This window comes from Aythya ferina (genome assembly GCF_964211825.1).
Source record: "Aythya ferina genome assembly, chromosome: 1".
Taxonomy (NCBI): Eukaryota; Metazoa; Chordata; class Aves; order Anseriformes; family Anatidae; genus Aythya; species Aythya ferina.
The window spans coordinates 78,629,051-78,656,541 of NC_140296.1; the positions used below are offsets into that span (position 1 = coordinate 78,629,051).

At 38.2% G+C, this 27,491-nt stretch overlaps 1 protein-coding gene across 1 annotated transcript in view; it reads left to right on the forward strand.

Moving 5' to 3' along the window:
* Window positions 1-27,491, forward strand: part of EGFL6 (EGF like domain multiple 6) — a 45,804-nt gene that overhangs the window by 6,774 nt on the left and 11,539 nt on the right. Inside the window, exons 3-8 of the mRNA XM_084498230.1 lie at window positions 459-551; window positions 3,885-4,004; window positions 7,241-7,360; window positions 10,719-10,853; window positions 12,296-12,418; window positions 20,875-21,201. Coding sequence (XP_084354356.1) covers window positions 459-551; window positions 3,885-4,004; window positions 7,241-7,360; window positions 10,719-10,853; window positions 12,296-12,418; window positions 20,875-21,201 — 918 coding nt within the window. The remainder of the gene's footprint in view (window positions 1-458; window positions 552-3,884; window positions 4,005-7,240; window positions 7,361-10,718; window positions 10,854-12,295; window positions 12,419-20,874; window positions 21,202-27,491) is intronic.

Genomic DNA, 27,491 nt, shown 5'->3' on the forward strand with positions numbered 1-27,491 from the left:
AGAGGAGATCCAAGAGCAGAAAACCACTTTAGGGTCTTCTGTGGCTGCAGTAGAGTGCTGTTCCCTCTTCCCTGCTCCAAGTATAGAAAATCAAGCTGCTGGCTAGCTGCTTCTCACATATGGCTTCCTGAAAATAGGAAAAAAGCAGAGTACAAAACTAAATGTAAGTTGTAACCATGGCAGAAAGGAGCATTTGGGAGGGTGCTAGAAGGAGCCCCTTCTTTTCCAGGTCTTTATAAACTAGGAAAAGCACGTGTTCATGTAATGCATGCTAGCAAACCTTTTCTCCAGCAGAAATAATGCACTGATCAGTAGCTACCATGCTCAAACTAGAGGTAGAGGTATGGAAGATGTTGAACTTCTGCAATAAATAAACAGGGAAATAGTTCTCAAATAGAATATTCTAACTTTTTTTTTTTTTTTTCCCTCTCTCTTCTTTCTCTGCCTAATTCCCCCAGCTATCTGTGGACATGGCTGCAAGTATGGCGAGTGCATGGGACCAAACAAATGCAAATGTTTTCCTGGATTTACAGGGAAAACCTGTAATCAAGGTTTGTGCTCATGGGAATATAACTCTAGAAACCAGACTGCTGATGTTCTGTCTTCTTGTTATGTATTAAGAATTGTGTCATTTTCCAAAATAGTAGAACAAGATCTTTTCTTATTTACATAGCAGAGCTTAGTGTTTAAGGCTCCTGCCAGGGATACTGGAGATGCAAACTGTAAGCCTCCTTCAGCAAACAGGAGTTTGATCCTATATCATGTATCTCCTGCAGACGGGTGACAAGGGCAAACTGTCTCGTTTATAGTCAGAGGATTAAGGCACGGAGAGATTATATAGGAAAGGAAGAGCCAGAAGTCAAATCTGGAACCCATGTTATTTTTTTTTTAACTAAAAACCCATGCTATTTACTTAACTAACCTCCTCAGAAAGACAGGCAATTACATGCTCGATGTGTTATTTCTCAAGCTGCCCGGGCCAATGCCATCTGTTTGCATATGCAGACTTTTTTTTTTTTTTTTTTTTTGAGAACACAGAATTCTTTACAATTACATACTTAGAAACTTTGAATGCACCACTTTACCTGCATAAGTTTGCAGTTAGACATTGAAATATTTCCACCAACACCCTGGTGACGCCTCAGCTTTTGTTGTTGTTCCAGTATATGATCTTTGTATGATTTTTGATGAAAGGAGCAGATCGCTTCATGGAGAGGCCTTTCTACTGCACAGCAGATGAGTGAAGTATGGAATGAGAGCCACATGAATGGATGGGTCTATTGATGCTACCTTCCTAAGCACCTGCAGTCTTTGCTTAAAAATGTTACATTGACATTGAAAAATAAGAGAATTCTTAGTGAGTCAGAACAACCCTCTTACTACACAATATCTTTCAAGCAATATGGTATAAAGCTATAATGTTAAGTATTTGGAAAGCTCCATCTTTTGCACTGTTTATACCGGGAAAGAAGTCAGCCCCTTGATATTCCTAGAGAACAAACAGCAGCCTTGGTAGTGTATAACAAATCCATGGTTACCAGTGCAGCCTCAGCCTCTAAACCCACAAGATTAACCTCCAACATGGTTTAGCAACTTTACCAAAAGACAACAGAGAAGCCCCCCGCTTGTTTTTTGTGCAGTAACTCCAGCTGGATTTGCTATGCCCTCCGTAGGCGAGCAGATCAGTTCTGTGCACTTGCAGTAGATTCAAAGTCTAAGGCTTCATGGAAGCTCTGTATACACCTGCATGTACAAATTGCCCTGTAGCTCCCTGGGCTGTTCTATCTACTTTGGGTCCAGAGAAGGGCGACGAAGATGGTGAGGGGCCTGGAGAACAAGTCCTACGAGGAGTGGCTGAGGGAGCTGGGCTTGTTCAGCCTGGAGAAAAGGAGGCTCAGGGGCGACCTTATTGCCCTCTACAGGTACCTTAAAGGAGGCTGTAGTGAGGTGGGGGTTGGCCTGTTCTCCCACGTGCCTGGTGACGGGACGAGGGGGAATGGGCTAAAGTTGCGCCAGGGGAGTTTTAGGTTAGATGTTAGGAAGAACTTCTTTACCGAAAGGGTTGTTAGGCATTGGAACAGGCTGCCCAGGGAAGTGGTGGAGTCACCATCCCTGGAAGTCTTTAAAAGACGTTTAGACATAGAGCTTAGGGATATGGTTTAGTGGGGACTGTTAGTGTTAGGTCAGAGGTTGGACTCGATGATCTTGAGGTCTCTTCCAACCTAGAAATTCTGTGTGATTCTGTGATCTTATGAAGTAAGGCCAGGAAATTTTTAGCAACGTTTCTTAGCAAGGCACAAGCCAGAAATGCCCAGGAGCTATTTCAGTAGTATTGCCATATAGGTGTTCATGTTCCAGTAGCTCAGAGCCTCTTTAATTTACAGGCAGATACAGCCTTGGTCTGACCTTACACCAGAATGCCAGGCTGAGCAAGCTCAACATGAGCTAACTAAAATAACAGCGATAAGGGGACTCTATTAGTCTGCCACTGAGTCTGAGCTAAACTAGCGTTATCTCCATAGGTTCTCCTTTAGAGCTGTGTATGTTATCTCTGCATTACTGTGCATTGTGCAATATAGGTGTAGCTAAGCACTTTTCAGAATGTATGGTCTAAGTGGAATGACTTCTTTTTTCACCTCTAGTTTCTTTGTTACGAGAATCTTGGTTTTTCAGTGGAGGCTCAGTAGCAGAGAAAGCCCAATGTGATTTGCAAGTTGATATGTCGTCATTTTTCAAACAGACTCTATATTTAAATAGCAGAGTGCAACCCTCTTTTTCTTCCCTGAACTGAGCTGTAACAAATACTTCCACACACATCTATAACTAGCACAAAGTTTATGCTTTGAATGGTCTGGAGTTTTTTTTTTTTTTTTTTTTTTTTTTTTTTCTGGTCTGCAGGGTGCATAGCTATGAGAACAGCTGCTTCTCCCATTAAAACTGGAGTTCTGCAAGCTAAGTGCTAGGAGAGTTGTCTTCACTGAAATTATATTATTGGCCATGTGCTGTTAAGCACCTGTTGAGTGGGCCACATGTGCTGGTGTATTCTGTTAATGAGTTCTGTTTGCTAATCAGGTGTCAAAATATAAGAGGTAGAGGTGTCAGTCAGAAGTCACAAACACAGATGCTGTTCCCTTGTTACAGAACCAATACCATTAACAATAGTGATACCTATACCACATAAATTGAGCTTTTTAGGATTCTGGTTTTCTACCAAGGAAATAAAGCTATTGAGAATTTGAAATCAACTTAGTGTCTTGCAAAGCCTTTTAAATCCTGGACTGCAAAAAGGACTTAGGATGCTTTTGTTCTCTGGATTTTGAGAATTTGAGGGTTTTGTACTTTTATTCTTAATGTCACGTGACTCTTTTTATATTTTGTGTTTCATATTGGCTATGTCCCTGCCCTGATAACCTTGGTGCCAATGTGTAGCTTAGGGGAAAAAAAAATAATTATATATATATATTGTTTGTTTGTTTGTTTGTTTCACTTTAGACTAGGAACAGCAAATCAGCTGCAGATAAAGTTTTACTCTTTCTAGTACAGAGGTCAGCTGGAGGGCTGAAATATCCAGCTAGAATCAGAGAAATCCAGAAAAATACAGCAACTACAATTCTCTTTCCACCCCTCCACTCCTTCCTAACAAGCTGCCAGATGGGGTCAGAGTTTGCATTACTTTTTCAGGTGTAGAAGTCTCTGTGTTAGTTTTCCTAGCACTCTTTCAGCCAGATGGTCTGCTAAATTCTCATCTTGCAAGGGGTTGGCTTGTTTTCAATCCAGGTTGTTATACTGTGGGGAATTAAAGGCATTAAGCAATATTATCAGCCTATATGTATGGATATATGTATATAAACCCAGCAGTATTCTAATTCCAATGAATTCTGCAGATCTGAATGAATGTGGACTGAAACCACGTCCCTGTGAACACAGATGCATGAATACACATGGCAGCTACAAGTGCTATTGTCTCAACGGGTACATGCTCATGCCAGATGGCACATGTGCAAGTAAGTAATAGAGCTGATAGGATAGGCACACCAAAATAACCTAATTGCATTTGATCCCAGCAAAATTTCCTCTTGTGATGAATGGATTTAGCTTGTTCAGGATAAGATTCTTGCCTCAGCTCTTTGGTGCTCTCAGCAGCTGACAGAGGCTTTCTGTTTGGCAGTATATGGACAAAGTGAACTAGGTAATAACTATTTTTGGTGCTCAAATAATTTTTGTCCTGCTAGAAGTAAAAATCTCTAGTGTTACTTCAAATGAAGGACAGTTTGTATAAGCTTGGTGCATAGCTGTGCTGGTTCATTTGTCAAATAAGGATGAATGAATCAATCCAAGCAAAGCACCAATACAGACTATGCTTCACTGTGCTGAACTTCACAACACTATCCTTGCTTTACCTTTCTGTGCTCCCTGACTAACTTATATTCTCTCAGTGCTAATATGCTTCCTACAGTTGTTGCTGGCTTCTTGCAAACATTTGTCCACTGTGCTAAGGGTTATCTGAACTGTGTTTCTACCTATTTTCTCTGTCTTTAAACCAGCATGTAAAGGAAAGCATTCTGCTTTCTTAGTCAACCTGATTTTCAGATGTGAGGAAGCTTCTTATTTTTCAATGATACTGTTTTGTTTCTAGAAAACACTTTCTTTTCCCCCTTATCTGTTTGAAATAGTACAGTGAATTCAGCTTTACATTTCACAAAACCCTAGGTAAAATGTGGACAGCCCTTTCTGGAGTTTACTGGGCTGAAGCAGATGCATCTGTGGTACAAGGAAACTAGTTGGTCCACTGCTGAGACCAATCTGCTTGAGAGGTCTGATTCTGTGTGATTCTGTGAATGTAGCTATATCAGGTGCAGCCCAGCCATTCCCATGGTTATAAGAGACAACCATAAACTCTGAACGAATTTATTTATCTTCAAACTCTGGAGACAGCCATTCACCAGACAGGGTGTCCATCTGGTGAGTTTGATGTCAGTCTTGAGATAATTGGAAAAATACCCAGCTTTGGCAAACATTCAGAGGACTGCAGTGTCAGCAGCTCAGGGGCAGGCAGAAAAGCCAGATCTCCTAGTTTGTCTCCCTGTTATGGCAGGAAGACTGAAATTGCTGTGAAAGGTGCCTGGGGTCAGAGCTTTTGAAGGCTTCCCCTTCCCTGCAGCACATGGTGGATCTCAACAGCAGACAACAGCTGTGGGGTCTTTGAGATCTCTGAGAAATGGATACATCCAAGATAATTTGTGTATCTGCTGACATAATGAACTGAGCTGGTTTCAGTCAGGCTGCTGTCTTATGGACAGCTGAAGTTGGCAGAAGCCAGAGGTACTGTCAAAAGAAAGTACTTTTGAGCCCAGTTCCCTTTGAGCCCAGTGGGAGCTTGTTCCTACTTTGTCTCATCCATCTGTCATTCTCCCTCCTCTGAGCAGGAGTTACACTATTGAACCAAGTCAGAAAACTAGATCCAGACTGTAACAAGCCTTTTTTTTGTTGGATTAGTTTTAATCCAGTCTTAGTTCAGGATAGGTTTCCTGATTTAGAAAACTTTGCATTTGTACTAAATTTGTACAAAAATCAGAGTTGTGCTTTTGAATCAAATTCTCCATGATGCAAATCTCCTTAACAAGATGAAGTCCACCTTGTCTGAGCAGTCAGACTTTTCCAGAACCATGCCGAAACACCGTGGCACTAGAAGTAGAAAGTTATTAGAAGAATGTGGTTTTGAGCCACAGAGAACCATTGCTTCAGGTAGATAGTAGGTTAGTACCTAAGACAGTCACAAATTCTGCAGGAATTACTGTACTAAATCTGATTAGCAGCTCATCTAAACTGTTCATATTCTAACTATAGCCAGCAATGGAAATTTCAAAAATAACAGAAAGCAGACAATTACCAATTAGAGAAGAATAATGTTTAGTAAGTTTCTTTATTGCCACTTAGGAGGTGGATAATGTGACAAAAGTATTATGATCTACAGTCCGTGTTTTTTAATCTTACCCACTGCTACTGCGTGCGTCCTCATTTGTGTAAAAAAAAAAAAAAAAAAAAAAAAAGTAAAATGCTTTTGCAAATACAGTGAATTTTTGGTCTTAAATATTTATTGCTTATCCACAGGGTCTAAGCAAACCAGTCTTTTTAGGCTGGTGGTAATTAAATAAACCTGTGGTAATTTTACCACGGGTTTAACATTAATTTTAATAGCAACAGAAATAACATGCATTATTATATATTAAAATAATGTGGCTGTAGATATATGCACACTCACACACATTATTGTTTTCTCTATACACTTAATTAAACACCATTTTGAAATTGCTGGTACTTCTATCAATGAATGTGTTGCATTTTAAAATAAAATCCATATATTTTTCTACTTGGGTGGTGAGCTAGCACTCAAGGTCTTGCAGTTTTGTGATATAGTTATAGATGGATAACCAGAGCGACACAGTGGAATATACTTCCTTTGCACACATCTCTAACTCCTCCAGAAAACACTTCCAAATGCTATTTTTCTCCCTGGCATCATAACATTAATGCTTGCAGAATATCCTCAGGATTTCAGGTGCATCTCCCTACGTACTTAATACATTTGGCCTGCTTTTCAAGCCTCTCATAATACTCTCTCAGACAAGATCTAGACCCATACTCTTCTATTTACAGGATTACCAAAATCATCTCCAATAATTTATGCTCATAGTCAATCTACTGTGTACTGACTACTATGTGCTTCTTTAGATTCAAGTATCTATTCAAGATAAAAATAAAGGATTAAAGTAAAATGCAGTGTCAAACTTCATCAGGCTAAATAATTTTAAAATCAGAATGTCTACTAAGGGCATGGTCAGTGGTAAGCAATAAAAATATTTCTTTACTGAATTGCAGTTTTCTGTATGGTAAAACTGTAATGATGAAAAATGTAAAAAGCCTTTTTTTCTACTTTGACCAGTTCTCTCTGAATCTAAAAGATAATAGTCACAGAACTGGTAGCAGAGAAAAAAAAAAAAAAAAAGAGTCATAAGGGCAGATAAGGAAAGAACAAAGTGAAGGGGAGGGAGAATTTAAGATCTATCTCAAGAGCTGTTGAATTGTGTTATTAATGTTTTAATGTATAAATAGCTTGATTGATGATTAATGGAATTTTGTTGTTCTCATTAATTTTCTGCATTCATCCAGATCTAACTTAATAATAAAATGTGTGTTCCCAGCCTAGATTTTACATTATTTTTTTAAATTCTGTTTTCAGGTTCTAGGACTTGTGCCATGGTTAATTGCCAATATGGATGTGAGAAAGTCAAGGAGGAGGTACAATGTCTTTGTCCATCAGCTGGCCTTCAGTTGGGACCAAATGGAAGGACATGCGTTGGTATGGTTAGAGAGCTCACTCTCAGCTTCTTTTTTGTAGGATCCTGAGAACCTTAACAGTCTGAGGAAAGGGTAATAAGTAGTTAGCCCTCCTCACTGACTTCAGTCATGCTTCTTGTTACTTGCAGAGTGATGTAAAGTTTGCATGCTTCTTTAATAATTCTTCTCATTAACATTGGCTATGTAATTCTTTGGGCTAGTCCCATCCACAATAAATAATCAAATGTTTTAACATGTTTTGGAGTCATTAACAGATTCTCCGTTTCTCAGAGACTGTTATATACAGCACAGGAAGCTGTCCTACCAACACAGCACATGATAGGATTTGGGGTTGTGTCTAGATGTTTCTTTCTTTCTTCTATTGTGATAACCTACAATGCAAACTTCTGGGTTTTTCTACAGAAGTCTCAATGTCATTTTACCTTAGGGATTTCCTGTGGTGAAGTTAGCATTACTTCATAACACTTTGTTCTCTGATACTAATTTTATGTTGGCATCTGACAAGACAGTGCTACAGCATTTCAATCCAATGCTGAGATGGTACCCATCTTAACACTGAAGCTAAACTAATTTCAAAACATCAGTGAATGTGAAACAAACCCTCCAAAGCAGGGACCTCTCCATGAACAACAGAAGTAGTGGCAGTGAAGTGCATTCAGGGAGTAGCAGGAGCAGGGAAGTTCCTCAAGGGGGGGATGAGCAATAGGCGAACCCAGCACCCACAGTGCTGTGTCCTCACTGACCAGGGCCCCTTGCCACAGCACCTCATCATGCTGGCAGACCAGGGTGTTGATAACAGGGTGAGTGACAAGGAAAGGTGATAAATCAGGTCCAGTGTCTGTCCAGAGGGTTCAGTCAAGAACAGCACAGATGGAACACAGGATAGGAGATAAGGCTACAATGTACGTCCAAGGAGGCCATTCAGGAGATGGATCGGGAGACCATCTACCTCAGGACTACCTACGGAGTAGTCCTGAAGCCCTTCCAGAGGACAGGGAAGAGCTAGGAATGGGTGTAACTACAGCACAGCTTGAACAGGACTCAAGGCCAAGGACTGAGCTGAAATAGGACTCCTTGTCCTATTGGGGCTGATTTGGGCAACCAAGACTTCACAGAGTACACAGGGGAGGCCCTGACATCATGTAACAGACCCTTCCAAAACTGGAATGTTCCTCTAACTGGTCATCACAAACAGACTTGAAAGGCTATGAAAGCCTTCATTTTTCAGACCAGATGCTCTCTGCTTAAGTATGTGCATTTGAGGAAATACTGCTTAATATCTACTTTTATGCCTTTTCATCTTAAAACAGGGCCAGTAGCAATTTCATATGTGACAAACAAGTATTTTCAGTTCCAGACTTCTATTGAATAACTTTAGCTAATTCTTGACATGCAAATTGTCTTTTTGAATCAGTGAGTATATTTTCCTTTAAATGCTAACTCATAGCATCTTACCAATTCCAAATTCCAAAAAGAATTGATACAGAAAGTGTTTTTTGTTTCCTTCTTTATTACCCTCCCTCTTTTCCAATCTAGCCTTTCTTTTCTGATCTCACCTCCAAGTGGGTAACACTCTTGGTCCAAAATGATATTTTGTTTTTCTTTTTTTGTTTGTTTGTTTTGTTTTAACATTTCTTCCACTCAGGCAAGCATAGAAGATTGAAAATTGCAACTGGGAAATATTTGCGTTGTCCAAAATACAATGGAAAAAAGTTTTTAGAATGGGTACTATTTACTAAAATGTCCTTAACCTAACTTCACATTTAGTTATATTATTTCTGTCACAATAGTACAAGTCCTCCAGATCATGAGGGGTGGCTTACAGGCAAGGAGGAATAACTAGCAGCTCCATGTCAGATGCTGCTTACCAATACATACGGGTGGAGTGATATCTACAGCTTTAAAGAATGTTTTAGATGTTGAGATGTTTAACATGTCAAACACAGAAAATGAATTTTAGCTCTAATGGCCAAAACTATATTATGTTTAACACTTCAAACAACAGATGACCCAAGAGACGCTGCTATATAGAAGGACAGTTACTATATGAATTGTTCTCCTTAACGCACAGCTGTAATATCAAGTCATGTATGCAGGTCATGTGTCCTGAGACTATTTTTTCATGTTTAGGATCTATAGAGTAAACCCATATGCATACTTGTCTCAACTTCCAAAGTATAAAAACTCCAACATGAGAACATTATTCCTTTCTCTCAAATGAAATGATTTTGTAATTGGAAATGTCCTGTTTTGAGTAAGCAAGGCTCTCAGACTATCAGCAAGCAAGCTAACGGGTGTTTGAATTATTTAAGAGCTATTTGAAGGTGAACATTGTGAACATATACATTTAAATACAATAAACAAGATAAGTGATTCTCTTCCTGAATTATTCAGGCAACTATTTTTATTCTCTTTTAATGAGTTTACCTTGCCTGCCCAAATGGATTTGGAGGAATGCTGATATAAATGATAGAAGGTAAAACAGACAAAAAGATATGTCCCATGGTTGGAAATAGCAGACTCCTTCGTCCTGCACAATTTGTGTTAGGTCACTCTTTTCTGTGATCTGCTCTCCATCTCTAGAATGAGAATGAAAGCAAATTCCTGCTGTATAGCATAATAGATGCTTCACAGATTATAAAACACTCTCAATACTCTGGTATTAGTCACAGAAGAACTATAAGCAGATAAACATTTGAAGATTCTTGGCTGTTTGTCTTAGCTTAATCTTCCTAAGAAGCTGCATTGCTCCTGAACCTGCAGAGCAGAACAAACCATTGTGTTTCACTTTCCCTCTTCAACACATTCATAGGTGAAAAAAAACAAAACAAAACAAAACAAAAAAAAACAACAGAGTTACAGATGAATTATAAGGATGGAGCACTTGCAGTCTGGAGTCTGTATCTTGACTTAGCCCAGCAAGGGAAGGTGCAGAGATTCAGTGGGAAGAGCTGCTGCTCCTACTCATTTCTGCTTCTGATTTCCTGTTCCTGAGGCTTTCTCTTAAACTGTTCTGATATTTCCTTTCTCAGAGAAATAATAATTTTTTTCTAGTTCCTTCCTGCCCTGCTCTGTGACTTTAGGGGCAAACCATTGTCCCCAGCAGAGACCCCACAGCCAGTTACTCAAGCTTTTACTGTGCCAAGTCTCAAAATTTCCATAAAGTTAGTGGATGTTTTGCTGCTTCATTCATATTTCCACATGCAAAAAATAACCTCAAGAGAAAGAATGATGGGACTTTTTTATTAAACAACTTGTGATAGCTAAGAACAAAGCATTCCTGTGCAAATCCCAGCTGGTTCTTGCTTTCCCATTCTGCCTTCTCATGGACATGACCAGTATCCCTCTTCCCCATCTAGATATTGATGAATGCTCCACTGGCCAAGCTATCTGCTCTTTCAACCGCAGATGTGTCAACACATTTGGAAGCTACTACTGCAAGTGTCAGCTTGGTTATGAACTGAAATACATCAGTGGCCATTATGACTGTGTAGGTAAGATTTAGCCCATAAAATTTCTTTCTCCATTTTTTTTTTCATTCCAACATAATGCATTTTTCCTGTCATTGCCTGAAGCATGTTGGCCAAGTCTAGGGGTTCTGCCTCAGAAATGGTTAAAAGATGTTACTAAGAATATTCTTTAAGGCACCTGCAGCTTTTGTCCTTGTTTTCTCTGTAGCCTTATGAAAAACCTGACCACAGGCACCTGCAAATTAAAATGCCTCATTGTACCAAATCATCTCTAGGCCCTGTGCAAAAGATCTACAAAGACATGTAGCATGTTAGCAACAGCTGACTGACTACAAGGAAGTACTAGTTTGGGGACAGTTTTAGTTAAAGAGCCTGTTTTATCCTCTCGGCATTCAACCTGTGATGAAGAAGCAGTCCCACGATCTTATTTTGTGTGTGTGTGTGTAGTTAATCAGCAATGTGAATCAAGTTGCTTCATGACTGTAAAAATAATTGCTTGAATGGACAGTACAAAACATAAAGAAATAAATATATGAAAATAGTAAATGAACAAGCAGTTCCACAAAAAATAGGATTGGGACTTAACGGTGGGAGGGAAATCTTAAGGCAGGTTTTGGACACTGAAATTTGAGCTTCCCTTTGTCAGCAGACCAATGGAGTTTTAAATTGGAAAATATGCTTACATTTTCATAAAATTTCTGCTGTATGTATGGGGGAAAACCTGGAGAGCTCTCAGTAGTCAAGATTTTTATCTGGAAACGTGAATCTTGCTCTCAGACATACCATAGCATTTAGTCAGTCTTCCTGCTATGTATCTCCTAGCTGACCTACTTACACAGAGGACCTATCAGCTGCAAAAAATTAGGCAATCTGGGTAAAATGCAAGTGATGCAAAAACGAGTGCAACAACTTGGCTCCCTCATGTGGGAGAAGTCTGCAACATCTTGTGATGTAACAAAATAATGAAGACCAAAATTAGTTACTCTTGATGCTTGTGCCTTTTGTTGTACCTACCTGAACATAGTATTTTCTACGGATTTTTTTTTTCCTAGTTACACTTTTTTTTTCAGGTTGCATCATATATATACGTGGAATACTAGAGGTAGATAAAAAATCTCAAGATCTTGGCCTGCCCATTGTTAGTTTCAATTACATTTCTAGAGTGAGTGAAAGAGTGGGGTAGAGCTGCTGATTTTTTTAATTGATGTCACACGTTTTCTTGGTGCCTTTTGTTAATAGATCACTTTGTACAACCTATACTTTGAATCCTGTTCTCATTCAGTAGATCTCTGTGTTCCCTTTGTGTTTACTAGAAGAATTCCTAGTGTGAATTCTTCTGCCTCCAGTGCTGCCTGTCCCACCTTGGTCTAACTCTAGTGCTCACAATACTTGAAAACAGATGGTAAGCACAAACACGAAGCTTAGGCTTCAGCAGTTTTCACTAAGGCACTTATATCTTTCCCTAGATGTAAATGAATGTGTGGCAAATACACACAGGTGTAACCTCCATGCAGACTGCCTCAACACAGAGGGATCCTTCAAATGCAAATGTAAACAGGGATACCAAGGAAGTGGATTCGACTGTACTGGTGAGTACCACCAGATATATAGTGCTATATTTTTTGATCCCATAATTGATGTTTAAAAGGCATTTTCTAGGAAAAGTCATGCTGAGCAGTACTGCAATACTTACCAAGGCAAGCCTCTCCATGAAGTTATAGACTTATTGTATGAGTCATTGCATGGTTAGTACAAGTATTATTAGCTAAAATTAATTTTGCCTGTGAAACCCCAAGTCCCATAGTATCACAGGAATCACAAGTAGAAGGCAGAAGATAATTGTGCCTGAAGGAACAGAGAAAAATACCTTTAAAACATAAACTATATGTTTTCCTCAAACTTCCACAGCTAGCCTCTTGGAGAGCTGTTCAATTCCTTTCAGAAGAGTTTTAATCTAATTTAGCAAAAAGTGAGAGAAGGTAGGAAAGCCATGACTTCTGTGCTAAATTATTTTCACTTATATTTTGCCTTTGTTTGTCTACTGAATATTAAAGATTTCCTGTAAAGATGCCATTGTCAGTTTCTACCTGAATGTGACCCTCCAAGAAGGAAGACGGAAAAGGCTGCTCTTGTCTTTATATTTAAAATGCACCTTTCTTATTTAGTGTCTACATTAAACTTGGCAGAGATTTTACCCATGATGTCACTAGAGATGTTTTCCTTAGAGGATATCCAAGTTCTGCTTAACATTTTTGGATAAGAGATGTGAATATATTTTAAAAGTTCTCGTATATAGCAAAAGTCTATAGAAAATTTTTTTTCTCTATTTTTTTCAAATAATCCTTGATTAGATATGTATTATTATTATTTATGATCTCTGATGCCCTATGAGTCTCTCTATTATTCATATTCCAATTCTCATCATAATGGTGGTTGAAACTTGCAATATTGCATCAATATTGACACTTGCTGCATTTGAAATAGCACTTTATCTTTGTGATAGTTTATCAACCCTTATTTAATATTAATAAGGGTTATCAACCCTGCATTTAATACTAAATATATTCACTCAGTATGGGCATTGGTTTGAAATCAATGTTTCTAACTCCAAAGGTATTGGTACCCTTTTCCCCTCAGGTCTGAGTTATTTTATATTTTGTTCAATATTTTTATTCTATAAAAATGTACTAAGTGTCTAAAAATGAAGATCCTTGTCAGGGTCAACCCAAAACATTTGATTTCAATCAGGTAGATTCAGTTTGTTGTTTTTTTTTTTTTAAATATAGATTAAAGATTTGACAGTGCTATGCCAAAACTGTATACATGCATGCATATGTATGTGTGTAAATATATCCATGCTGTATATATGCACATATATGTATATATGCTGTTTTTCCTACTATATACTGATGAAACTCAAGTAAAAAAGTATACTGCATTCTTCCAGGCATAAAAGTTTTAGGTTTTTATTCTCTCATTCAAAGCGTGTTGTTTGTTTGTTTGTTTTTTGTTTGTTTTGTTTTGTTTTTTGTTTGTTTGTTTTTTTGTTTTTGTTTACAATATCTGTTGGTATTGTCATGCCTTTAGTGCAGCATTGACACACAACTTTGAATGTTACATGCTTTTTTTTTATGGAGTTAGCTTTTCAAGCCCAAAGCTGGTATAAAATCTATAGTAGTCCAGTGAAAATTGAAATGATAAGCCAAGCAAAGAGTTTTCTATCTTTATTATCATCAGAAGTTATTTTAGTACCTATCATTGTAAAAATTTGGCATGTTAACATGTGATAAACACAAAGCCAAAGCAAGTGAATATATTAGTAGGGCTAAAACTGTATTTGTGAAAGAAAAAGAAAACAAACACAACAACAACAAAACAGAGTTTAACTCCTAAGTTAAACTTTTGTTAAATTTCTACTTTAATGGACTTTAATGAGGAAAAAAAACAACAACTGGCTAGTACTGGAAGGTTTGATTTGGAAACAGAATGCCTCTGCTGAGCTGTTCAGAAGGTTCATCATGTTCAAATTCCAGTTATGAGCCAGTTTCTTTGCTAGTCCACATCCCTTGTGATTTGTCACTGCAGCTTACTGCTACAGAAGGATGCAGTGTGGCTTGAGACCTGGGTGAATATTAGAGCAAATTCACATTACACATATTGATATGGTTCTGTTAAAACAAAATGGATAAATTCTTAAACAAATACATTTCTGAGCAAAGGGGCTTGTTTTTTTGTTTTTGTTTTTTTTTTTTTTTTTTAATGAGAAGATGAAAATTTCAAAGGGAAATCTCTTTTTGACAAAGTTATTGCTTCCTCAAGCAGACATAATTCAACAAGAATGCTTTCTTGAGTATGAACAAAGGAAATATTTTAGCTCATGGAGAGGCTATCATACATTTTTTAATGTCTAGCCCTATAAAAAATAAATGATGAAGATGGATCATTTCTATCTTCTCGCTGATTTTCCTATTACATTGTTCATTTTCTCTCTGCATACTTTCTCATGTCATATTTCCAATTACTGAAGTTCATTTCTTGGTTAAAAGAGGAAGAAGCTGTGCATTCATAAACTTAGTGGAACATACTAAATGGAAAAGAAATTTAATGCAAGAGAGAATAGAGGAATAACACACAGTAATGAGAGAAATCAGAGCCATAGGCAGAAAGTCAGAAAGCAAGGGACTAGCTAGAAAGAGGTATACAGTAAGAAAGGGGAAAAAGTCAGTGGTAGATAAAACCCAAAAAGCAGTGATACTAAAAAAAGACTGGTTTCTGTGGTTGTCATTCCCACATACACCTCCTTTCTTTGAGGGAAAAAGAGGCAGTTCTTATAACTTGAAGTATTTCAATAGTTAATTTATACTGCAATTGTCAAAATAAGTGAGCATCACAGATGACCCAGACATGAATTAGATGTATGAATCTACTCTGAAATGCTCGGTTTTCTCCATGTCATAAGAAAATCGTGGAAAACCTTCAGCTTCACTGAAGCCAGAGGAAGTTTTGCTGTTGGGGTTGATAGGTTGATAACACCACCCTGGGAACTTGGGGGATGGAGGCTGTAGCAGCATTTGCAGCTCCTGCAACCTATTCCAGTTCCCAGCATATGTGCCTGGGGTTGTGCTGCTGATAAAAGAAAGGCTTTTCAAATACACCCTCAGGACTACATATAATTATTCCCATGGGGTGGGAATCTTATTTCAACAGGGAATGATTAGTTCTTTATAGAAATTGTCTAAAGTATGTCACAAACTGGTTGCTGTGGCAGCACTATTAACTTTTTATAACAAATGGAAAGCATTTTAATAAATAGCTGCTTTTTCAGAATATGAAATGAGAGAAACTAAGCACATTGTTTATAATGAAACTTCTTTGGCTACATCTCCTCATGCTACCAAATAATTTAATAAGTGAAGTAATGTAAAATTCAACTTTGTAGAGAAGTTGGAGAATTAATTTAGTTTGTATATTAATATACTAGCTAACCAGAAAGCTGCTGAGACATCAAGCTGCAAACATTACTGCTAGTCCGATAACGAGCTGAGGTTATTCAGGCAACCTTTTGCCATTCAGCATTCAGGTATGCTTAAGATGTAAGATGTTGGACACTGTTTCTGAACTGTCTTTAGCACACATTTCATTTGAGAAACTGTGGAGGTGTAATTTTCCAATGGTCCCTAAAAGGGTCCAAGCCATTTCCACATCTGGCCTCTATCTTGCTGCAAACTATTGCTCTTCTCAGGTTCATGTGTTTCCTGATTTCCTATTGTGCATTGAGAAACCACATTTCCCTCACCATATGCTTCAATGTGTATTCCAGCTTTTATTTAAGAAAAGGGTCCCACATGGTTCCATCAGCAATTAAGATTTCTGGGGAAAAATGATTCTATTTTTAATTCACTTTTCTTGCAGGAAGCTACAAAATAACAGGAAAAGGAAAAAAAAAAAAAAAAAAAGAAGAAGAAAAACAAACAAACAAACAAAAAACAGCACTAACTTAAAGCCTACAACCTTCAGGCATTACTCTATAGAGCAACGGCACTCTTTTTATTGCCCAGATGGACAGAGGTTGCTATTCTTGATTATGCTTTGCTGGATATCTAAATGGTAATACAAAGCCATGACAGCTCTCTCCATCCCTCTTATATTAATCAGGTTTCTGTTTTTGCCCATAGGTTAAACTCTAAAACCTACATATGATTTGCTTTTTTATTAACTTGCAAGTTCTGAGAAAATTTGGGGTTGTCGCCATAACATTTCAAAGCTTAAAAAGCCATTCTTGTAATAATACTGGTCAGGTTCTTATGATTCAGTTCATTATGGAATCAAATGCTGCTGTCATCCCTTAATGAATAATGCTTAAGCTCTTTTCATCCCACATGTCCTACTGGAAACATTTTAGTCATGAAGTAAATACAGTCAAGTATTATGAACTTGCACTGATTTCTCAAAGCAACCATCCCCAAATAAGATGACAAAAATTTTAGAAATTAAGCAGGTGATACATATAGCTAGATGATGGTGCTTAAAGAACATAACAGTATAGAAACTGTGTATTAAACTATGTATTAAAACTTTCAGAATCTCTTATGACTCTCTAAAAGAAGCATCCTTCATTATGAGGTCTAGGACATTTTAGAATGATTTCTGAAATTATCCTTGTGATTTAATCTGTTCTCACAGCTAAGGACTCCCCCTACACTACACAAATCTGTATCTCTTGTCCCTTTTCTAATTTTTATATACAGAAGCTACAAAGGGAACTACAAAAGAACTTTTAAGCCGGTCTCTTAGGCTTGTCTCTCACCAGATTTTTAAACCTAGTGGTAGGTGTTAAAGTGGAAGCAGTGTGGTGCCTGTCAGAGTGCAGAGTAAGGTATCTCCTGTTGCAGCCCTCTTGGATTCAGAGCCCTAGTCAACAAACACCAGCTGCAGTTGCAGAGCGTGTGTGAGGAAACCAGATAACTGCCTGCTCCTCTTCTGTATCATGCCCAGTGCATTTCCCTTTACATAGTATAGCACAGAGACAGGAGGTTGACATCTGTTCTCTGTGTTTTTTACAAGTCAACTTAGTCATTAGACATCCCATCCCAAGCCATTTCAGTGGTCTTGTAGTCATGTCCTGCAACTGATGTCAGAAAAGATTTACTTCTAGCCCTCAACCACCATTTGTCTTTGTTTCCTATCACTTGCTTTAATTCCCTCTGATTCAAAGAAATAAAGTACCTTTGGAAGCTGAAATATTTTTTGTACTAGGACTATAAATACAAACTGTAAAAACGGGAGGTCTTAATCTGCATGCTTTCTGATGGAGGGTGCATAAAAAGAAGCTGGGATGAAATTCACTACATTCCTTCTCAGTTTCTAAAATTCTCTATGCAATCACATGAATGCATAAATGCACAAATGTTTGTGAGCAACACCCATGTGTTTATATAAATGTCTTGGGTCAAAGGGTCCTGAAAAATCATTGCCTCAGCTGTGGCACTCCAGACTGTCAGAGAAGGCAAGCTGTGCATTCATGCAAGTCCACAAGGAGTGGATTCTGCAGAACAGACTCAGTTTTAGGTGTTCTATGCTTACATTCATTCATTCCTACTGCAATTTACTGGTAGACATAAAAAGCCCTAAATCTATACCTTAGGCTATTCTACAGCTGAATGCAGATTAAGGTACTCATGATATATCCTAAACTTGGTGTCTAGTCCCTCTTTGTCCACAATATAAAATGTAAGTGTTCAAATTTTCATATTTCCATCAGCAAACTGCAGTCTGCAAGCAAGTGGGGATTATACTCATTCATTCCCATATTTTTGTCACTTCCTGTCAGTTGATTTTCTACACTGCTTAGTGTTGCACATGCAAGGAGATTGGTTTTCTGACACCACAGAGGTTATTATGTTGAGCTATAAGAATTTTTCATTTCGCTGGGAAGACTTCAAAGTAGAAACTAAAATCAGATGTTCAGGTTTGCTGGGCAGTCAGTCTTGACTTCCACAGCCTCTTTATTAACAGCCTGCAGTTTCTTACCGATTGTTGAGAGAAAATTTGTTTGGAATTAATTCTTCCTGATAATTTTTACTGCTGAATTCTGAGCTTAGACTCGAGTACCACAGCAGCTGAATTACATACATCCTTCAGAACAACATCCTCCAGAGGAAAGGTGTATTAATAGAGTTTACTTGCAAGTATCTGGCAAGCAAGGCTACAAGTTTTATTCAAATGCTAAGAAAAACAAAATCCTCATTTTTTATTTATTTTATGTTTTATTGGCATTCATTTATTTTATACTTCCAACTGCAGTCTCAGAAGATCTGAACACTCCAGTGAGCTATCCAAGAAGGTCTGATTTTGCTCCTGGCATGCTAAGTAGAAAACGTAGTTGCATTTACCTTGAATAAAATATGACAAATCCACATTGATTAGGATTATATTAGCCAGAAATTAAGATAAATTCAGGGAACTTTCCTCTTTTCCTACTAGACTACAGTACCATTCTATTAAGTGGAGTTTTTTCTTCTGCTCCCTTTGTCTGTATGAGAAGAAACACACAGAAAAAAAGTATCATTGAATCATAGAACATTCTGAGTTGGAACAGATCCACACAGATCATCGAGTCCATCTCCTAGCTCCACGCAGGACCACACAAAAATCAGACCCTATGTCTAAGAGCATTGTCCAAATGCTTCTTGAACTCCGGCAGACTCAGTGCCATGACCACTGCTCTGGAGAGCCTGTCCCAGTGCCCGGCCCAAGAATTTGCACTGCACTGTATACGTATTTTGAACAAACTGATCCAAAGTAGTCTTGTCTTTAATCCTCAGTGATGACTTGTCCATTGGCACCAAGAGCTATCATTTTCTGTCAGATGGCAGAAAAGTAGATCTGGAAGGGACTCTAAGGGATCAGTTTGTTCTTTCGTTCTGAGGCAGATCACATCCAGCATATTAGTTACAGATGGTAGTCTAACATTTTTTTAAGGCTTTGAGTGATACAGTTCAAATAATCTAAGTAGCTTGCTCCTGTGTTTTACTATCCTATAGCAAGGATAGGAAGCAGGTGTTTCATAATATGCAACTGAAATCTCCCCTCATGCTATGCAAACTGATAATTTTCCTATCTTAACACAGAGAACAGCTGACCAACATTGTGCCTCAAAGGAGTCCTTTGCATTGCTACTGGGTCATATACTGGCAGAAAATCAATCCTGGCTCCCTGCACCCATAGAAATGCATATTCAAATGGGTTCCTATTAAAAATAGTCCCTCATTCAATCATCCCAACATAGTTTGATAACTGTAGAAAGAATAATGGAATTTAAAAATAAATCACAGAATCATTTAGGTTGTAAGAGACCTCCAAGATCACCTAGTCCAACCTCTGACTTAACACTGACAAGTCCTCCACTAAACCATATCACTGAGCTCTACATCTAAACGTCTTTTAAAGCCCTCCAGGGATGGTGACCCAACCACTTCCCTGAGCAGCCCATTCCAATGCCTAACAACCCTTGCAGTAAAGAAGTTTTTCCTAATATCCAACCTAAACCTCCCCTGGTGCAACTTTAGCCCATTACCCTTGCCCTATCGATAAAAGGCTTGTACCTTGAAATAGCACATTGACAAGGAGAGCATGATGTGAAAATCAGGACTGCTATGTAAATGTTAAAATATCCTCTTACCACTAACAGTTTTGAAGTTTTCTGCCTGGGTATAAAGGATATTTGACTTCATTATACTCTATGATGGACCAAGAATGGGGAAAATTCCCCAATTTTTTTTTTTTCGTTTTGAACAATCTTGATTGACTTTTACCCCACAGAAGTTATTCACTTCTGCCAGCCTTTGTGTTTTTGAGCAGGATCAGAAGTTGCAAGATACTACAAGGCTGGATTTGCTTTTAGTATTTTGTAGTCAAAAGGAATCATAAAACAGTTACAATCTCAGAAAATTGTATATTTACATTCTAGTCCATCATTGAATTGCAAGAAGATAATAATTTGGAGTTCTCAGATGCCTCTCTGAAGTTTAGACCTAAATGAAATGTGATGAATCAGTTTGATATATCTCCTCTCAAAATATACTCTATTTCAGTGTCTTTCAGCCTTCGGTGCAAGAAACATTAGGTAAGAGTAAATTCTCTACTATGAGGGAGGGTGATGAGGTCCTGGAACAGGTTTCCCAGAGAAGCTGTGGGTGCCCCATTCCTGGAGGTGTTCAAGGACAGGCTGAATGAGGCTTTGAGCAACCTGGTCTAGTGGACCAGGAGGGTTGGAACCAGATGATCCTTAGAGGCCCCTTCCAATCCAAACTATTCTGTGATTCTATGATTCTAAATCAAACAGCGTGCTGTCTGTACAACAGAGGTAAATGCCTAACTAGTGCATTCGTATTTAGTTCTGTGCAGAGCTGAACATAAATCTCACAGGAGAGAATTTAACTGTGTAGGTCTACGGATGCTGTAAAGAACACCGGGGTGCCATTTATGAATGTGATTGCTGGATGATTCATTAGGCCAACATTTAATATTTTCTTCTTGGTTCTAGTTATCCCTGAAAAGTCGGTGAAGGAAATTCCAAGAATACCTGGAACAGCTAAGGACACAATTAAGAAACTTCTTGCCCATACAAACAGTGTGAAAAAGCACAAAGCAATCAAGAATGTGATCCCAGAATCAGCGATGACACCACCTTCTAAGACCCACTTGCAGTCACAGGACTATGAAGGTGGTATTGATCTTGGTGGGAGCTACACCATGGAAGAGAAAGAAACTGAAGTTACTATAGAAGAGGCAGAGGAGACAGACAAGGAAGAGAATGAAGATTATGAGAATCAGATTGACCATGAGCAAAGTCTAAGAGGAGATGTCTTTTGTAAGTTTCTCCATTTTTATACTGGTTTTAATGCAAATATTTATATAAACACTAAAAAAATAGTCACCAAACATTATAGCTATTTTATCCTAATTTACTTGTAGAAAATGAATCTAATATAGGTACTGTGAGATTTCAGGTTGGAAATTAGGAGAAATTTCTTCTCAGAAAGAGCCATCAGGCATTGGACTGGGTTGCCCAGGGAGGTGGTGGAGTTACCATCCATGGGGGTGTTCAAGGAAAGGTTGGACCTGGTGCTTAGGGACATGGTTCAGTGGGTGACACTGGTGGTAGGGGGATGGTTGAACCAGGTGATCTTGGAGGTCTTTTCCAACCTTAATGATTCTAGGATTCTCTGAAATTTAGTGAATCTTCCTTTTTAGAGGAAATAGTCTGCAGTCAATGTTGACAGAAGGGAGTGTGCCTCTCAGTCACTCTGCCAGCTGTTCTTTCACAGCAGCTTACATGTAGCTTTTCCTCATTTCCTTCATAGAAGCCCCAATAAAAAAGGATATTTTGCTGTTTCATTACGCATAAAACAACAATTAGATTTGATTCATTATAGGCATATTCATGTATTGTTCAGAGGAAAAACATATTCTATGGTGTCCTTATGTTTCAAATAATGTAGACTATACAGTAGGCACCACTGTTGTTCATAGCATTTGCACCAGAAAAATAATGTCATGAATCACCAGAGGGTTTTTTATCCCTTTTGTTTAAATGCAAGAATTTATTTGAATGGGCACGTTTAAAACATTTGATGGTGTCTGAGCAGGTATCTTGCTTAATTTCTGACACTAGTCATTTATCAGGAAGATTGACATGTTTCCTTAGTCCACTTTCTGGTGTTTTCTTTCAATCACTATGTTGTATGATACACATTTTCTTGCCATGTTGTTCTCAATTTTCAAATGCATTTTAATTTTATTTTTATCTGGCTCATTCAAATATTCTTCAAGGGGGTGGCAAAAACATGCAATATGAAAAATGCATCCTGTTAATAATTTATTCATGATACTTTTTCTTCTCCAAAGCATAGAAAAATAATAAACATTATCTCCCAGTAATTAAGATTATGCACCATATTTCATGATGATATAAATGAACACAAATGGAGTTTAAGTTAGAACTCAAGTTGTTGCTATTGGATTCAAAAAAACACATGCACATGTGTTCTTGAAAAGGAAAGATCATTTTAAAGTCCTCTAGAAACATGGTCTGTAATATTGCTATTGTAGGAAAGCCAAGAACAAATGCGATTAATCATTTAAATACATTTGAGAATACAGGCTTCTTTGCCCAAGGCACTATTCTCATAAAATTACCTTTTTCTTTTTTTTTTTTTTTTAATTTAAAAAAAAGTCAATGGAAATTGGTCTGTTTCAGTTTAGGCTAAGGGTATAGCTTAATACTGCTTCCCCAAAGAATGCTAGAGAGCTGATAAACAGAGTAAAGTCAGGTGTTTGTTCACGAATCTCCTCCCTTTCTGCAAATATTAACAACAGTGACTGCTTGTGGCATATTTCAAGTTTGCTGACAATGCCAAACTGGGGAGAGCGACCTATAAGCTAAAGGGCAGCGCTGTCGTTCAGAGGGACCTGACAGGCTGTTGCAGTGGGCTGACAGGACTATTGTGAAGTGCAGCAAATGCAAAGGCAAAGAAAAGTGTCATGCGACATTACAGACGTGGACTGCCTGCTTATAAAGAAGCTTTGCAGAAAAGGACTAGATGGTATTGTTAGATAAATTGAAGAATGTGAGCCAGCAAGGTGTCCTTGTGGCCAGGAAGGCCAACCACACCCTAGGCTGTGTTAGCAAGGTAATAAGCAGATTAAGAGAAATGGTTCTTCCTTCTCTTTGGCACTTGGGAGACCACATCTGAGGTGCTGTACCCAGTTTTGGGCTCCCCTTTACAAGAAAGACATGGACATACTGGCATGAGTCTGGCAGTGCTCCACCAAAGTCAGGGACTTGGAACATGCAGCATATGAGGAGAGGCTGAGAGCCACTGGCTTCTTCAGTCTTAATAGAAATGGAACGTTATGGAGAAGGAAAAGCCAGACTTTTCTTGAAAATATAAAGCAACAGGACAAGAGGCAATGGATACATGTTGGAACAAAAGAAATTCTGATTAGTTATAAGGAAAATATTTCTTTTTTCTTTTGAAGTTGGATGAAAATTGGTGCAGGTGTGAAATATGCATCTTTGAAAATACTCACAATTTGACTGATCTGGGCCTTGAGCAACCACCTGATCATCAGGTCAGACCAGGTGACCTACTGAGGTCCCTTCCGACCTGTATGATTTTATCATTTGTTCTATTCTTTCAACCTAGCATTTCAAAGTAGTATCAAAAATAGTGTTAGGTAGTGTGTGTAGAGCTGCACACTATGTAGACCTTCCTGTTCTGGAAGACACTTAAATGCTTCTCTAATACTGTAAACATATAAAGTCACAAATCAGGAAGCAGCAATATTTCCAAAGTACCCAAACAGCTGCCACCTAGCCACATGCATGTCAGCTTTTAGCAAGATCAAATGGTGAAAATACTCAGAACTTACTTCCCTCCTCAAGTCCTTCCTTGCACAAGAAGAAAAGCCCAGGATGGGATTACTAAAGAAAGTGAAGAAAAGATAGATAGAGCTCACTCATGGTGGGCCCTTGGCCTACTGAGGGTCCTCCTCTGACCTTATGACTGTCAGAGGCAGGAGGCAATTGGATGCATACAGGCCAACACAAAAAGAGAACTGCAAAATACTGAAGTAAACACACACATACACACACATACCAGCCTGAGGAATTATGTTTGTGCTTCCAACTGATAAATTAGGAAGCTCAACTGGCATTCAGGAGACCCCCTAATTCAAAATGCATATTGCACAGACAGCTGGGACTGTGTACCCACCTTGCTTTCTTCAGTGAGTATCTTCACCTCCAGGCTTTGCTCAATCTCCATTTTTTGTGAAAGGTTTCTGGCTCATGGTGCCATGACTCCAAAGCTGATGTGCCTGTGAAAACCACTTTTCCTCTGGCCAGCTACACCAGATGCATTTGCTAAGCCCAGCGTACCTCCTTACCCAGGTAGCAGGGTCAGGAACTGAAGCCAAATTGGTGTTTAAGATTTCACTGGATGGCAAGCTAACCCTGGACCAGCTTTACCATACTGGCACAGCCAAATACATGTGAGAGTCTCAGATAAAAGGGTTAGGAGACTTACATGTACCTCTGTTCTCTCACAAGGAAACCCAGGTCTTCTGATGACCAGTCTTGTAATATTAGAGAATGCTGTTTCACACACATTTCCACTGAAAGACTAGCCTAGAGGAGGACACAATTCTTCCCAGTCATGATAATTATTCCAAAGCTGGTCATACTTTTGCAGAATATAGGGAGAAAGTGAACAGAAACCAGTTGCAATATATATGGCAACTTGTGTTAAGACTAGGTTCACAAGTACTCAATCTTCTTCATGAAGAAGAAGATTTACCCTCATCAAGAGTGTGTTTGTCAAGATTTCTGATTTCTGTAGGGATGGGAGTTATTCTTTCAACATAGAATTCCAAGAATGTTGTTGATATAGCATTTTTAGGGACGTAGTACTCTTAGTAGTTATTCTAAATAATAAATCAAATATTAATAAATAATACTGTTATAAGATACTGATACTTCTATTCAAAATTCTGTGCCATAAAGGACTGTGGGATTTTTCACTTCCTTGGTTACAAAGGGAGTATAACGGATAATAATAATAACAGTAATAATAATCCAAGTCAGCCCTCCTATTCCTTTCTTCCTTTCTGTGATACATGGATTAATGGATCGAGGGAAGCAGCCCAGACAGCTCAACAGGTTTATTCTGTAACCTGGTTGGAACGGCTAGGAAAAACTGCCAGAAATTGTAAACCTGAGTATGGTCACCCTGTTTGGTTAGAGCTTTGCCGGTAGATATAAGAGAACGTACTGACCTGTACTGGGCTGTGTGACCCAATGCAACTGCAAAGGGTCAATCATGTAACCTTCCTGTTGAATACTCACTGCCATGCAGTTTGGAGTGGATTCATTTCCAAGTTTCCAGTTTGAGTAAGGGCACACCAGGAAAATCCTTTGTCCACAGCAAAAGCTAAGTCAAGATAACGCACAAGAGATTTTTGTAATGAAGTTTAATGGAGTTCATTTTCAAGAACTTTCTCAACCAAGCCAGAACATTTGAATACCATATGCCTGGGCTAAGCAACAGCTATCCGTGGCTACAAATCTCTGTGAAATTGCTTCTACAACTGACGGTAGTGACTATGACTATTATTGCTTGAAAATATTAAAGCATTGTGATTTATCTGCATTTTTCCCCTACTCTCTTTGTTCTAGTCATATTTGACTGGAATTTTAAATTAGTAATGTAAGGGATTTATATGGTGAGCATGCCAGTGAGATTTTACTTTGCCAGGGGGAGCTGACAGAAGATTTGTGTGCTTCTTTGTACAGGGAAACTACTATGGCCAAGATGTAGTTTCATTAAGTATGTGAACTTTATTTATGGTGTTCTGTTTTGATCCCAACTATGTATAGGACTTAAGGTGTCATGCCATTTTCATTTTTCTTTCAGGTTGGGTTGCAGGTATTAATTGTATTTCCTTTCCTTTTAAATTGCCATATGCCATTCTTGATTGTTAACGTACTAAAATTTAGACAGTTCATGGGTTTAATTGATTGAACTTCCGGCTTTAATATTACTTCATTTTTAATGGTATTGAATGATCCTTCGGAGTACAGGATTATCTCAAACTTACAGCTGCTAATTTTACACATCCTTTTTTTCCTCCTCTGCTGATGTGTATTCAGCAGTGATTCCTTTACTACCACATTAAGTTCCTCTGTACAATCCCCTGAAGTATCCACACTGCATTTGCCTTTTGTATTATTAAAAATTGTATTGTTTGTCTTCCAGGAAGGGGAGTTAATTAGGAAAAATGGATAGTTCACACTTTTCAGAGGTCCTAATTATAATTTTTAAAATTGAGCGTTATTTATCATGGTAACTTTACAACATCTTAAATGTATGGGGAGCCATAGGGAAATGCTGTAGGGGAAAAAATAATAATAAAAAATTATATTAGGATTTAAATTATTAAAACAGGCCAAGTATCAAAATGCAGGATGTATATGAAAACTTCTACTCATTTTTTTTTAAATGCAGTAGTTTAAGATAGCAGAATACAGCCCTCAACATTTATGAAATGTCAAAATTATGGTTATCTGTGAAAACTTTTTTTCTTCTTACATTTTTATACCTTTTGATAGTCTTTAATGACTTTAAATGTGTGTTTTCCTTGGTATCTTTACCTTGTTCAGTGCGAAGGAGGAATCTGTCCTGCTGTGCAGAATAGTTCAATAAACAGCACTCTGTCCTACCGATTGCAAAAGTTGCAGATGCATAAAAAATGAGGCAAGGGCTGCACAGGAAAGGGGAAGAAAGGTTGTCATTCCGTGTTCTGAGTAGTGTTTGTTCCTTATTTTCTTTGTGAGATGAGATCCTAAGGTCTGATTTCCTGAAGTGATAAACACCCACAGCTACAGTTATTAACTCAGTAGGAACTGCTTTTAAACGGTGGTATAAAACACAATGGACATTGAAATGTCAAATGCCAGATGTCATACTCTGAGTGTGCACACCTAGCAAACAAATCAACTTCCTGGGCTCCCTAAGAGTCATACAAGAGTTAATATTTGTAAAACACAAGGGTATAATCTAGCCAACTGTGTTAATTACCAAGCTTCTTCCTTTGATAGCACCAAGAATGATAAGGAGGTTTTTGCTTTCTGGTTCATTTGGCAATAATGTAAGTGGGCTGCTTATCTTATGGATTCTAGGCTCTTAATTCTGAACAAGAGAACTCTCCCAGTTAATCAGGATGTTGGCTGTTAATCTCAGTCTTTTCTGATAATTAGACCCCTGTGCAAGCAAATAATGATATACTGAATGTGTAGGAAGCTAGTCTTCATTTTACTACCTATTATATTGTTTGACTTTTTTATAGTGCCCACTCTGGTTTTCTGGTTGTTTTTGTTTTGTTTTGTCTTGTCTTTTAATGAGTTTTGAACATCAGAGAGCAGTGATAGACAAGAACTGTTGTTGTGAGAGTTCCCACATGCCACAGTTGTAAACACTTTGGGACTGTGTGTGTTAGAATTATTAACAGTGAGTTATTTCTCCAAGATTTTGTGTTATTTTTACATTTAGACTAACTAGACTACCTAGGAAAAAACAGGCATAGGCATTTTCCAGGGGA